Consider the following 15,223-nt stretch of genomic DNA (forward strand, 5'->3'; position numbering starts at 1 on the left):
ACATTTCATTGGAAAATCTGGAAAAAAAAAAAAGTTTTTAATATCTTACTGGTGCAATATCATTCCTTCTCTGTTACAACTCAGCTCTAACAATTATATAACAATTACAAGATCATGTCCTGTACAATAGTCCATTATTAAAGATTACTGAAGACACAACCAAACACCCAGCTTGAGCTAATGTAGTAGTTTAGTGTAGCTAAACAGCTTGATATTTCACCCATCTGCAGACACTGCATTATATAATACACAGCAGTGTGTTTCGTTCACTTGCGGAAGTGACACTAAAAGCAGGTGCTCCTTGTGTTGAAATGTCAGAAATCGGTAATTATCACATCATTGTAATAATAAATGAGGTTTATTAAATATATCTGTGGCAGTGGCAATAATCTGTGACACCTGAGCACACTGTCGAAGCACTTTCGTGGTACTGTATATGAAAATATATTCTAACTGAGCCTATTATTTTCAGGGGTAGGTATTTCCAAAGACCACAAACAATATGTATAATTTTTGTCTATCAGTACCATTGACTGTTGAGCCTATAGGAAAATATGCCATCATCACAGGAGCACCACAGCCAGAGAAAGTATGACACTTTGCACCAGTATAAATTAAACAGAAGGAAACTGAACAAATGAACACATCAAGTGAACATGGTGAAAGCTCAGGTGAACATGATTCCAGGACTTTTCATCTTTCCAATGCTGCCCCCCCACCTCATTTATAACTTGCTGTGCTGGAGTTCTACAGTCCATGTCTCTTAACTCCCAATGGAAATTGCAGAGATGTTCTGCACGGATCTGCACCTCACCCCTTTGGTTGTTGCCTAGGATGTGAAAGACTACTGTGCACTTGGGAGATGTAGGGAGAGATTCTCGCTGGATGGATTCTCCTCTGGCTTCACCTTTTGGGCCTCTGACAGCGTTTGAGCAGAACTGGCATCCTGCACATTTTGCTTGGCTAGGTTGTTGTAGATGCTCATGGCCTGGGAGGTGAGACAGGGTGGAAACAGTCACTGTCACGGCTGGTGTCCTTCACAGGTGTCATTCAACCCGGAGCATCACTTTTTTTTTTTTTTTAAAAAAAAAAAAAAAAAAAAAAAAAAAAAAAAAACTGTACTTATCCTTAAAAGACAAATACAGCTTGTGAACTGAAACTTCACATATTTGACCAGCTATGTCTTGCATTGTATATAGAGTAGCATTTTTAAATGTAACTAACTAGATACTTAATAGTTGTGCTTCCTTTCCAGACGACATACTGTAACTATCAGCCGTTTGGCGATTCATTCTCTCCCATCGCCAGTACACCACCGGCAACCTTTTCAACTTCAACCTTTGTTTCTATTTGTCCAGTTTTCTCCCTTGATTTACGCTTATTCATTTACCTGACACTTTTCTCCAAAGTGACTTACAGCATTATGCTACTTACAACTATTTACTCATTTATACAGCTAGGTAATTTTACTGGAGCAATTTCGGGTAAGTACCTTCCAAGTACCAGTACTTTTAGCCTATATTGCCACCATAAAGCATGGACTCTCTGGATTCAAATCAGAATACACAGCTATCAACAATTTACCTAAAGATACAAATGAAAAGACACCATTAAGGAGAACATATGCTCATCTGAATAGTGGAGGTAATCATTAACCCCCAGGGTGGGGCTGAAAACTGACCGAACCGCCTTAATTCACATGATGTCTGACATGGCGAAGAGAACATCTGTGAAAGTCCATCAGGAGCCATGTGTTTTGTCAGCCTCACCTGCGTTACCATACTACTGATGTCTCCAGTGTTGGAGGGCAGAAGGATGGTGTTGGACTCTTTAGCCAAGTTGGAGAAAGCAGACACATACTGCTCAGCAACGCTGTAAGATGCTGCTGCGTTTCCATTCTGTAAAGATGCATGACAATGAATGAGGGAAAAGGCAACATGCAATAAAGTCAAAATACTATTCACCACCACTGACACTAAACCTACACCTGTTCCTCACATAACAGGGTTCACCTGTTCCATGAAATCACCCCGTTGTGCAATTCCTGTTGAGAGGGGATCATATTAGTTATATTTTGTGTGGAAAGAAAAAACATTTCAAGCAAAATATGTCACATAAAATTAATATATCAAAGCAAAAGTTTAAAAAAAAAAAAAAAAAAAAAAAAAACACGTGAGAAATGATCACACTAATATTTTATTAATTAGTTGTTGTAAAAAAAAAAATTTAAGTCTAACAAATTTGTGACTCTAGCTTAGTACCCACTGGATGCAGGGAAGAATTTTGTGCGCTCACCACCTGCAGGGTGAGGCATGGGGGTCAGATGCAATGGCAGCAAGCGTGAGCGGCGTGGACCTAGATGGACTAGACCCTGACAATGGAAACCATCTTTGGGAACGTGGCATGTTGCCTCTCTAATATGGACAGAAGTTGAGTTACTGCAGCAGGTGGAAAAATACCAGCTAGCTACAGCTACATCTGATCTCCTCAAATAAGAGTTCAGAGCAGTTAATGGTTACTGGACTTCTGTGCCAACAATACTGTCCACAACACTATGTTCAAACACAAGGAGGCCCCCTGGCCTAAATATAATAATTGGTTGTGTCACCTGAACTCAGGCCGTACGTTCTGGACACCTGGATGAAAACAGGACTATGGCTGTCAACTGATCACCACTTGGTAATGAGTTCAAGCTGACATATGGGATGCCAGCAAGACAGATCTAGAAGGTCCAAAAGCTCCCCTGGGAGAAAGCTCAGAGCAAGATGAATTCAGCTCCCACCTCCGAGTGGACTTTCCCTTGTCTTAAGTGAGGATGCGGATGTGGAATCAGAATGAAACATGTCCTTGAAACAAGACTTGGGTTGTGACACTGCTACTGAACGCTGTGATTTGAGAGCACTCAGGGCCTCCCACAGTGGCCACCCCAAGATCCACTTGTGCACACCAGTGATGAAGGTAGCTGTTAAGCTGAAAAAGGCGTTCTTTACCAGGCAATACCTTTGGTGTGGATCTCCTGATTCGGTTGAGAGGTACCAGCAGGCCAGGAGGCTCACAGCAAAGGCAGTTGCAGAAGTGAAAGCTTAGACATGGCAGGAGTCACGACAGGCCACGACAGAAGATTGTTTGAGAGGTCTAAAAGCTGTTTTCCAAACCATTCAGCAACTCAGCAGGTGAAGGCATAACCCTGCCCAGGCTACGCTAAGCAAGGTTATGGAAGTGCTGACCACTCTTTACATGCCTCTTTAATGTTGCACAGAAGGTAAGTTAGTTACCTCTGGACTTGCAAACTGGTGGTAATCCCTATATCTAAGAAAGGATCTGGAGGGTGTTGTTCCATCTAGAGGGAATTGCACTCCAAATTTCCAGGCAAAGGTTATGTCAAGGAACAGAAAAGGAGAGACTTTTCAGTAGCTGAACCTCAGATTCTGTCAGTAGGAACAATGCTGATTTTGTCCAGGTCATGGAACAGCAGACCAGCTTTTTGTACCTACTTCGTACCTTTGTTTGAAGGAGCAGGGGAACCTGCTACCCCAGTCTACATGTCTTCAGTGGGCTTGTGGGTGGTACAGCAGAAATAAGGGGTACCAGGGCCACCGATGTGTGCCGTCTGATCCCTGTATGAGCGCAAGGCTATGTTTTGTCTCCTCTCCAGTGACTTTCATGAACGATTTGGAACTAAGGGTGGCTTATCTGCTCTTTGATGAATTTTGTCCTTTTGGCATTATCTGAATGTGACCTTTGAGACACACTAGAGTTTCCTGCCAAGTGTGAAGCAGCTGGTATAAACATCAGCACCTGTAAGTCTCAGGTCATTATCCTCTTCCACAGAAGAGTGGGTTGCTCTCTCCAGATGAGCAGGAAACAACTGCCACTAGCGGAGGAGTTCAAATATCTTGGAACTTTGTTCATGAGTGATGGAAAAAGGGAGCAGGAGACTGAAAGAGTTTTGTGGGTGCTCTAAGTATGAGGTGAGTTTTATGGTCTGTGGTAATGAAGTGGGAATTAATTCTTTGGGCAAAGCTCTCAGTTTACCACTCGCTATACATTCCCATTTTTCAGCTATGATCATGACTTTTGAGTAATGACCAAAAGAACAAGGTCATGGATGCAAGCAGCCAAATGACAGGGTGAGGAGCTTTGCGATCTGGGAGAGTCTTGGACTAGAGCCGCTGCTCCTCCGGATCCAGATGAGCCAGTAGAGATGGTTCACGATTATTGCAAGAATGCCACCTGTTTGGCTCTGGAGCAGATCCAGGACAAACCGGCAAGATCATACCTCACGGCTGTTGGAGGAACGCCTGGGGATCCACTAGGAGGCACAGGAGACTGTGGCTGGGGAAAGGATGGTTTGGGCCTACCCGATCTACCTGTTATCACTGGTAGATGACTTTCATAATCTGGCATAGCAGTTTTCTGTTGTATAGGACTCTGGTATATGATTTGACTTCATTTAAATAAATAAAATTTTGTGTGCTTAACCTGCTGTGTCAAGGCTTCCGATAGCAGTCGAATTGCTTTGGCTTTTGCTTCAGCTTTTGCTAAAACTGCACTGGCCTCACCTGTGGAAACAAAAGAAAATAAATCAGAGCTGTCCCTCTTTCCATTATTGCTTAGATTACATTTCACTGATTATCTGACACCAGTTTTACCCATTTATAATGTGTAACTTTAATATAAAAGAAAAATTCCACAAGAATATAACAGGACCATCTCCTAGGAAGTAAATATCAACTTTTACAAGTTAATTCGTATTGCAAGTCAGCCCACGTGGGTTACAGGCAATAGCTGCTAAATACTATTTTTATCCTGCACCATCTTGTTGATTCCACACATAGTCTAGTTTGATTGTGTCAGCCTCAAGGTCACGTCACCAAGTTTTGTTGGCCCTTGCAGGTCTTGCCTTGGGGTTTCATATTGCCTGCCCGGTAATGTTACTTGCTTGTTTTCAGAGTGTATACCCAATCTAACCCAATCCAGCCCTTTTCTTCTTTCGATCTCTTCTTCTTCAGGAAGCTGAGAGGCTCTCTAGAATAAACTTATGTTGCTGATGGTCTCTGGCCAATAAATCTGAAGGATTCTTATCATACTGCTATTGATAAATGTCTGCAATTTTATCATGGTTTTATTGTTTGTTATCCAACTCTCTGCTCCTTAAAACAGAACTGACTGGAGTTAAACAGTCAGATTTTTGTGTGTGCCGATAACTTCTCACAGCTCCAGATATTCTTCACCCATAGGAAGGCTGTTGTAATCTTGCCAATCCTTGCCTTGAACATCAGTGTCAGTGCCACCTAATACTGCCAAGGTATGTAAAAGACCCCAATCCTCTAAAGGGGCTTCCACGCAGTGTAACTCTGTTAGTACTGGCTGAGTTGATTTTAATTTTGGTTTTGTCTTTGTGGATGATGAGGACAACCTGTGCTGATATTGCTGCAAGTGTATATCGGTCTTATCCTCTATTTGCTGTTGGGATAAGAGTGTTAGATCATCAGTAAAGTCAAGGCCATTGAGTTGGGTTTATAGTTCCACTGCCTTCCATTTTTTCTGTCATTGTTGGTTGTTTTCATAATCTGATCAATGACAAGGAATAGAATGGAGGAATAGAAAGGGGGACAGCAAATATCTCTGTCTAAGCCCTCTTGACTTGGAAGCTGTTGGCAAACTGTCCTTCATCAATCACCCTGCACGACAGGTCACCATACAAGTTTCTGAAACAGGTTTAGCGACTTATTAGGAATTCCTTAGAATTGGAGGATTTCTCTAAGCTGTGGGTACAGAACATCTTTCATTCTCTCTAATATGATCCTGTTGAAGACTTTTCCAGGCACAGACAGGAGTTTGATATTTCTATACTTAGAACAATTGTTAAGGTCACCTTCCTTGGGGATCTTGGTAATATAATCCTTGTTCCAAACAGATGGAACTTCCTATTTCTCATTGGTCTTCTCAAGAAAAGGGTACAGCATCTCAGTTACTTTTTGAAAGTATGCTTTGAGTACTTCTGCTGGGATACCTTCTTTTTTTTTTTTTTTTAAATTGTTCTACGGCCTTCCTGATGTCATCACTGGCCGTTTCATCACAATTTACAGGAAGAGCTGTGCTGATGTTTTAATAAATAGGAAATTTAGTGGTGCAGGTCAGTTTAGATGTTCTTCAAAGTATTTCATGCATTTTTTAATTGTTTTGCATTTCTGATGTCTTTCTCTTCCTGTTCTTGATAGCTCTTCATGGTTTGCTGTACTTGCAAGTTTCCTCATAATACTGTAACACATCTTCATATTTCTGCATCTAGATGCTTGTAAAGCTTCTATGGCTAATCCCTCTATACAATTTCTCTTTGTACCTTTACAAGACCACGCCTTAACCACTACTGTACCTGCTACTCCATTACTTATGTAGAAAAACACAACACATAGAATAAGTGTACAAATTGTAGTGCACTGCTGTATCTGATTTTTTTTTTTTTTAAAAATTAAAATTGCACCAAAAAGTAAACACAGGCAGTACATCTGTACAGTTTGGTTTACTGCTGTTCTAATCAGGCCCTGCTTCCCATCCCAGAGAGGGCAGATGGCTTGTTTTTGAGGAACTTTACCAGCTGCCTTGTTGATTTGCTCAGCCTTCTCGCCCTCAGAGGCCAGAATCTGTGCCTGCTTCCGGCCTTCAGCTACATTGATGGCTGCCTCCCGTGTGCCCTCTGACTCCAAGACAGTTGCCCTCTTCCTCCGCTCTGCCTCTACCTGAGGAAGGCCAAAGGGAGGGATAGTTACTATTTTATCTTCACTAACTAAGCTTTATTCATTGACAGCCATGGTAGCGTAACTCTGTAGCACATAATATAAAGTACATGTGGTACAGCTTTAAGAATTTCCCACAGTGCTGTGAAAAGTATTTGCCCCCTTCCCATTTTCTGTATTTTTCTAGCTTTCTGATAGTTTTGGTAATATGAATGGAGCCTGAGTGAGAAAAACAGTGTACAATTTATTGTGTATTAATACAATTATGTTTTTCATTAATTATATGTTATGGCTTTTTTGTTTAGAAGATAATGAAATATAGTTATTATAACAATTATAATGATTGCACCACATTAAGTTACAATGACTGCAACAAAGTGCTTCCTTTAGATGTTCAGCATGGCCTCACATCTCTGTGGAGGAATATTAGCAAACTGCTTCATGTAGAACTGCTTTTTTTCAGCAAAATCTGCAGGTTTTTCAGTGTGAAGAGATCTTTTCAGCTGTTGCTACAACATGTAAATCAATTTCAGGACACAGAGAAAACTGTAAAAGGGGGAACATACTTCTTCATAGCACTGTCAACTATGAGCAATCATTTTTATGGGCAATCTGGACAATGCCCAGCTATAAAAAAAACATTCATGTGAATAAGCATTGTGACATTATATATGATTTCATACAAAGCTGCAGTCACACAAACTTTTAAAGTGCTCATTAATTGGTATTTTAAATTCATATATAACATGTATGTCAAATCTAACAGATGCAGAGGCAACTTGTAGTGTATCTGGAGAAAAAAAACAGGCGAATATTAAGAAAAAATTATAAAAAGGATACTTTTATCCAAGGGGATTAAGAGGTAAAACCTCAAGTTATGAGGAAAAATGAGAACTTTAAGGGAAAAAAAACAGGCAAAGATCCACTGAAAAGGGAAAGAACTATCTATTAGTGATAGTAAACAATAAGCTTGCTGTTGACCAGCTAATACAACAAGCTAAACCAAAACACTGGTTCTCACGTTAAACATATAAAGGAACGCTGAATATAGAGAAACACAATTCTGTTCAATTAGTCAATGTTGTATACTGTTTTCACACAAAATCTGTTACTGAAACAATATACTATTCTTGCACATTCCAAAGGCTGAAGTCTCAAAGGCAAAGAGGAAAAAGGGAATGTTTAAATTGGTTGCTCAGCAGACACCTTTGACAACACCACCATAGCACTAATTGACACGTGATTATTTCACTGGAGCAATTCTGCTTAAACATTGAGCTCAAGGGTGCAACAACGAGGTGCCTCTCTACGCTATCCTCGTGCCCTTTGTGTTCTGATCATGTTCATTAGCTCTTTTACCCAAAATCTAACCGTAGCCTCCAAGGTTCTGCCTGCTTACCTGCATCTGCATAGACTCCTTCACACGGGGAGGGACATGGATGTCCTTGATTTCGTACCTCAGACATCGGATCCCCCACTCGTCCGCTGCCTGATTAATTGAGTGAACAATGTTGGAATTCAAGGACTCTCTTTCCTGGACAGGACAGAATGCTGAATGTTAGATGAAAATTATTTATACCTGTTTTCGAAAACAAAGCCTGCAAGTAACCAAGGCTATTCATACCAACTTTGAAGATAATTACAATAAAACTGCAAAGCACTAATGAATGTAGCTACATCCAGGGATAATGCGTTCCATGAAATAACCCCATTAGGCAAAGTCATTAATTCTTTGATTCCAAAATGTGTCACTGGAAACTAATACTGTAATAAAAGCTATTGTTATATGTGACAATAACACCAACACATTTTATAATATATGCAACAAAATGAATATTACTATCTTGCCTTTTAATGTTATACTTTCATTCATTCAATCAATCATTTGTTCATTATAAATAACTGCTTGTCCAACACAAGATCATGAAGGTCCAGAATCTTTCCAAGCAGCATAGGGTGTGATACGGATATGACTTAAGATTTACCTGAATCGAGTTATATGTGGATAGGATCATCAACATTAAAAGAAGCAGGAAGTATATACAGCAGCTGGTTTTGTTATGGAAGAAATATGACTGTGATAAACTTTTCGAGGAAATATCTCTCTCCATCCAGTGCCTGTGTTAAAAAACACAGCATCTGAACACTATGGCAGATGTTATTACACTATATTTAGTCAGAAAATAACCAGACTGACACCACTGAGGGGCAAAAACCTTTTTCTATTTTAGATACCAAGTATGTATCTTTGATCAATAATGTCTTATCACTTACATTGTACAGAATAAAATACCTGTTGTGGGTAAAAGGACTTCAAGTAAAAATGTATTTTACTGAATAATAAGCCCCAATGTACTCAAAAAATTGTATGTACAGACATGAGTCAGTTTACAAACTCTCTTATCTGAAATTTCCATATAAGGGGGCTTGGCTCTCAATACCCAATTTTCCACTTACGAAACGAAAAATCAGTACGACGAAATTTATCCAAAGCTTGTCCAAGAAAGCCTTGTGTCACACGAATGAAGCGAACGTGCAGTAATGTACTGTACTGTACTTAGAGCTATGATCGTTGCTGTCCGCTGGATGTAAGGAAAATAGAAGTGGTGTGTGAAATGCACTACCTCGAAATACACACATTAAATACCTCATTAAGAGTTTGATAATCATTAAGTGTGTACTGATTCATACTTCTGCATCCAGATCTTTCCACCCGCTGGTGTGTTACAAAGGTGAGACTGTTGCATTATGGGAAGTGTAGGAAATTCCACAGTAGTGTGTGTCATTCAAATTGGGCGTGTTATTTATATTTATTCGTTTAGCTCATGCTTTTATCTAAAGTGACTTATAGTGTCAAGATAGCTACAACTATGTATGCATTCATACAGCTGGATAATTTTACTGGCGCAATTCAGGGAAAGTACTTTGCTCAAGAGTACTACAGCACTAGGTGAGATTTGAACGAGCAACCTTCTTATCTAAAGGCAGCAAACATCTGACACACAGCTGTAAACATTACACTCTCATGCTGAAACCATGGGCTGGTAGTTATGGCAGTGTTGGGCAGGGGGAACTGTGGCTTTCCCAAAATGCAGTGCTGCCTCTGTGTGAACATGGTAGTTAAATGGGCAACTTGTCTGGGGAGCTACAGAGGAACTGCTGGCCCCACTGTGGCGATACTTGGGGAAGTTAGTTCGGGGTTTTCTCATTTCTGACAAACGTACCCGAAAAACTTTGTCCAAGGTGAGCTTCCCAAGCTCGGAACGCATGGTAGTCTGCGCCAGTTGAGTGACAGCGTATTCTGGGTCTTCTACCCCATAGCTAGCCTGGAAGGAAGAAGGTGCACTCATCACCTGAAGGCCTAGACAAACCCAATCATGACTCAGATGCAATACAGCTGCATTACAGACAACTTACCTTAAATGGGTCCAGTATTCTGAGGTACAAAACACCGTCTATCTGTAGTGTGACATTATCTGTAAATAATGGTCAAATGGATATTATTTTTGAAATTTAATTACTCTTGCAGCGTTACTCTATACTGATTTGTTGGTTTCTGAAACATGCAATTTTTTGTGTTTTTAAAAACTAAAGACGATTTACCTTAGTGATGAGCAATTCTGATTATGACTAATAGTAGTTACTGGAAGTGTGAGGGACCTTTTGGAATTTTAATTTTACAAGTAGGTGCCACTTCATAACAATTCTGTTTTTATTGTGGCATTAACGAGATTGGCATTAATGTGCCATTGGGAATATGATGTCTACAGATTCATATAATGTGAGGAGACATGCAATTTAAATTAGGGTGGGTTTTAATTTGAAGGATGGTTTTGTTTTCAGCAGTTTGATATGTTTTTATATTTTAAAAATACTTTATCATAAAGTTGAAAATCTAAAAAGAAAAAAAAAACTGCAAAGACAATATATTAGAAATCATTACAAGAACAAAAATCATACAAGTACTAGAGATAAAAATAAAATAATACTCACCTAAAGAGACAGCAGACTGCTCTGGAACATCAATGACAATCTCTTTCAGGCTCTGCACATATCGAATTCTGTCTAGTACTGGAATGAGGAAGTTCAAGCCCTCGGCAAACAAAATGTAACAGATTATTTCATGATCTTGTAAAGCAGGTGAACAATCTTTGTATTAAAGTACAAAAATAAATTAACACACTAGAATTCAGTCAAAAAGCACAGTTTACAGAACTAAGGCCACCCTTCATTTAAATGTAGTCTTTATTAGTAAAAAGGTGTGCATTTTCTTTTCATTCATCCATGTGGTACATTGAGCTGTGCAGAAAACTAATGCCTAGACAGGAAATGGAGAGAAGTACACACTACAGGGAAAACTGAGCGAAAAGGCACAAGGACTTGAGTACACCGAGCACTGGGTGTAAGCGTGGCTGACGTACTGGCTCCAGAATGCGGTGAAAGCGGCCCATCCTCTCGACCACCCAGGCTTCTTGCTGTGGCACAAACAGGACCACTGTGTTCATGGGGAGGCTGGAGGCCCATCTCTGCTGGGCTGGAGCAAGACAGTGGGAGGGCACCGTGCGCCGGGAGTGCTGGCGGCCAACGAAACACAGCCGTACGCACGCACGCACAGGTGCATTACTTAAAGGCTGCAGCAACGCAGTTGTACGAACAAGCTGCTGGTCTGTGCGTCTGTTCCCCTGTTATTTACATCTACAAGACCAGATCATCTGCTACACCCCAACCAGACTGCTTTGCCAATCCCACACACAAAAGTTCCAAAGGAAAAAGCACGAAGGTTTTCGGTTCTGGCTTCGATGTCGTGGAATGACCTCACCCTCTCACTCAGAACTGCTGAATCTCTGTCCATATTTAAAAAGGGTTTGAAAGCTCACCTCTTCCAGACTCACTTCGCCCATCATCTCTAAAACTCACGTAATGTATAAACGTTCATGCACTGTAACTGATATCATAACAGTTGAATAACAGATACACCTTCATGCAGCTACTCCTGTAATATAAACGTCTAGTATTAAAAAATATTAGGAATGTGATTAGGAACAGTCCATTATTCACATCAACCTTTATACAGCTACTCGTGTGATGAACTTCGATTCATATGGTGGAAAGAAACGAACGAACTGCACTTAAGAATCACACGTCTCGTCTGTATGTTGTAAGTGTCTCTTCCTGCTCATGACATGAACACATTGCTGCATTTTCCATGAGATGTTTGTCTCTTTGGAGAAAAGTGTCTGATAAACGAACACGTGTAAACCTGTGGAGAACACACCTGCTGCTGCAGTGCTGGTTCCTGCGAGGACACGTATGACACACGTGTGACACATGTATGAAACACGTATGACCGCCAGGCACTTAGGGTCTTAGTGAAGCTGTGTGTGCAAACCGACTCCCTCCCTCCTGCTGTTGTTGCACTTAGTTTGTGGTGAAGAAAAAATATTTGATCTAATTCCACACAAACCGGAAGTTCCACGGGGTCAAAATATCATACGTCACGTTCCATCATCAAAGCACAAGATTACTGTAAAACGACGTGGTATTAACTCTGAACGTCTAGCTCCTCTCTGGTCTGTACTAAAAACCCTAGACTAGAGCACTCATCATGAGTCTCATGTCATGCACGCCACGGCACGAGGAGCCTGTAAAAATTCTCTGCTTTTTTATCCTATTTTTGCGTGTGAGGCTGTGTGTGAAGAAGCGAACAGAAAAGTTAACGATTCAGGGCCCCGGCGGGGAAATATTATTGCCGGCAACTTGTTACAATTTGAAAAAAAAGAGAACCAATCATCATCATGTGTTGGCGGGATGTAGTTAGCCGAGGAGCTAACACGAAAAAAAAGAGCCGGCAGAGCACGAGGTCTCTCTCACACACACACACTGCTCACACTCACACTCACACTCACACTTACACTTACTATTACACTCACACGCGCGCGCAGCTCACCTGCACGAGAGCCCTGCCGCTCCGACACACAGTACGAAGCATGTTGTTGTTGTTGTTGTTGTGTGTGTGTTTCCGCGGCGTCCCTCTCGCTATCTGAACGCGGCGGACACTCGGCTAAGGCGATGAGGTGCAACATCCAATCGCTTCCCCCGCTGAAGGGAAACAAAGTCCCAAAGTGGAAGTGTTCCCGGTTTTAGCACCGGATCGGACGCGATGGACTGAAGCTCTCGCTTTGGTCGGAATAAAATTGTACATTTATGATGGTTTGTGAAAACTGCGGGCTGGACTCTCGAAAATGTCCTCCGACCCCTCGTAGCTTTTCCAGTGTGTGCAGGCCGGGCGGATTTGCCCCGACTCACTAGTTAGTGCCTGAGAAAACAAGACGCGGCTGATCGAAGAAGACTAGTAGTATTAAGAGTTGAGACTAACAAATTATGAATGTGTGTACGAAGTTCATGTATCCTCCTTATTCTCTCATTCTGCGTTCCCTGGCTGTCTATTGGCATGATTGTTATTACTGTTACCATATTTATTGCTGTTGCACTACTCATTGTCGTTGTCATGTTTGTGCAGTATTTCTGTCTTTGTTCATAGTAAGTAGTAGTGTGGAGAAACATTCAGGAAGAATCTCATGACACTTGTACATCATGGTACTTGTATCTATGACAATAATAAACTTGAACTTGACTCTCCCACTTGTTTGTGCTTCTTTCTTGACAAACTAAGTGCCTTCTTAACCACCGAGAGAGCGCCTTTTTGTTTTGTTTCAAAGAAAACGTTGTGAAGATGGCGATCTGAGCTTTCAGTCTAATCGCAACAAACTCTTCTTAAATCCACATCACATCTGCTGTTAACTGTAGCTTATAACCGTGCGTTCTCCCTTCTTCCAGTGGTGTGTATATGTGAATGTGTCCCACACTGTTCTTTCTGTTCAGGGAGAACGTTTTTAAAAAACTTTTCACTCTAAACACCGCTTGTTTCATGTGGGACTGAGGACAAAATTATTGGCAACAAGGACAGAAGGATCCATCCAATATCCAAAATTAAATCTTTTACAATATAAACATTCACTTGTTCTTCAACATGTGCTTCACTGTCACCTCTTTTACAATCACAAAAGCATTATACACTTACCATTTATTTATTTAAATTATATTATATACATATATACACACATATATATATATAATATACACATATATATGTATATACGGGAGGGGTCCAGATGTTGCAGGATCGGGGCCATCTTGAACCGGTCTTTGAGGGTCTGGAACACTCGCCGTGCGTCGTCTGTCCAAGTCTGCCGTACTCCCTTTCCCTTCAGCAGGACCGTCAGTGGGGTAGCTACCAAGCTGAACCCCTGTATGAACCTGCAGTAGAGATTTGCAAACCCCAAGAAACCCTGCAAAGCCTTAACGGATGTGGGTCGGGGCCAGTCCAGCACTGCTTGGACCTTTTTCGGGTCCATGGCCATTCTGTCGGCCGTTAAGATGAACCCCAGGAAGGCACCTGCTGCTGATGGAATAGGCATTTCTCCCCCTTGACATAAAGACCATGCTCGAGCAGCCTCTGTAGTACTTGGCGCACGAGCCGCACGTGCTGGGCCATGGTGTGCGAATAGATCAAGATGTCGTCGAGGTATACCAGGGCTCCGTGGTGGACTAGGTCCCCCAGCACATGGTTGATGAACGCCTGGAACACTGACGGTGCATTGCACAGACCGAACAGCATAACAGTATACTTGTAATGGCTGAGGAAGGTGCTAAAAACCATCTTCCACTCATCCCCTTCCTGGATCTGGATCAGGTTATAGGCACTGTGCAGGTCAAGCTTTGTGAACACCTGAGCTCCATGGACCAGTTCTAGCACTGCTATGAGCGGCAGGGGATGCGGGTACTTTATCGTGATAGCATTCAGCCCGCAGTAGTCAATACAGGGGCGCAACCCACCATCTTTTTTCTCTATTAAAAAGAAGCCCGCTGCGGCCGGTGATGTGGATGGCCGAATGATCCAGGAGGCCAAAGCCTCAGACACGTACTTCTGCAAAACCTTTTGTTCAGGCAGCGACAGCGGGTAGATTGTACCTCGACAAGGAGTGGTGCCCAGCAACAGATCGATCGCACAGTTCCAAGGTCGGTGCGGGGGAAGCGTGGCAGCCTTAATTTTGCTAAATACCTCAGCAAGGTCCTGATATTCAGGTAGGATAGCTACTATCACCGCGGTGTCTGGCCTCTCCACCGAGGTGGCATGGCATGGGAGGGCTAGGCATGAGTGGGTGCATTGCAGTCCCCGCGCCACTAGTTCCCCAGTGCTCCATGAAAAAACCGGATCGTGCTTCCTAGCCAGGTGAATCCCAGTATCAAAGGGGTATCTGGGGACCGCATCAGAAAGAACGAGAGCTCCGCCACATGACAAGCCCCCACACGCAGGCGTAATGCTTTGGTCTGTCATTCCACCACTCCGGTGCCCAACGGCTGTCCGTCCAGGGCACTAATTCGTAGGGTGACATCGCACGCCTGCACTGGGATGCCCTGAC

At 42.0% G+C, this 15,223-nt stretch overlaps 1 protein-coding gene across 2 annotated transcripts; it reads right to left on the reverse strand.

The window, feature by feature from the left end:
* Window positions 1-509: 509 nt before the first annotated feature.
* Window positions 510-12,834, reverse strand: stoml2 (stomatin (EPB72)-like 2). 2 transcript variants are annotated; one of them, XM_018745080.2, is made up of 10 exons: window positions 12,688-12,834; window positions 11,162-11,314; window positions 10,734-10,833; window positions 10,158-10,216; window positions 9,965-10,066; window positions 8,140-8,229; window positions 6,599-6,743; window positions 4,483-4,562; window positions 1,770-1,898; window positions 510-988 (listed from the first exon to the last, which is right to left on the reverse strand). In XM_018745080.2, the coding sequence occupies exons 1-10, from the start codon at window positions 12,727-12,729 to the stop codon at window positions 845-847; spliced, it is 1,044 nt and encodes a 347-aa protein (XP_018600596.1). In that variant the 5' UTR covers window positions 12,730-12,834; the 3' UTR covers window positions 510-844. The 2 variants fall into 2 exon arrangements, with proteins under 2 accessions (XP_018600596.1, XP_018600595.1); XM_018745079.2 differs by having other exon boundaries at window positions 8,140-8,274.
* Between the last annotated feature and the right edge of the window lie 2,389 nt (window positions 12,835-15,223).

This window comes from Scleropages formosus, chromosome 6 (genome assembly GCF_900964775.1).
Source record: "Scleropages formosus chromosome 6, fSclFor1.1, whole genome shotgun sequence".
In the NCBI taxonomy this organism is placed as follows: Eukaryota; Metazoa; Chordata; class Actinopteri; order Osteoglossiformes; family Osteoglossidae; genus Scleropages; species Scleropages formosus.

Coding starts and splice junctions, on each gene's coding strand:
- stoml2 (XM_018745079.2), bottom strand. CDS start 12,729: ATGCTTCGTACTGTGTGTCGGAGCGGCAGGGCTCTCGTGCAG. Junction 4,563..6,598: donor GCAAATCAACAAGGCAGCTG/GTAAAGTTCCTC, acceptor TTGTTTCCACAG/GTGAGGCCAGTGCAGTTTTA. Junction 1,899..4,482: donor CGGAAGCCTTGACACAGCAG/GTTAAGCACACA, acceptor GCATCTTTACAG/AATGGAAACGCAGCAGCATC.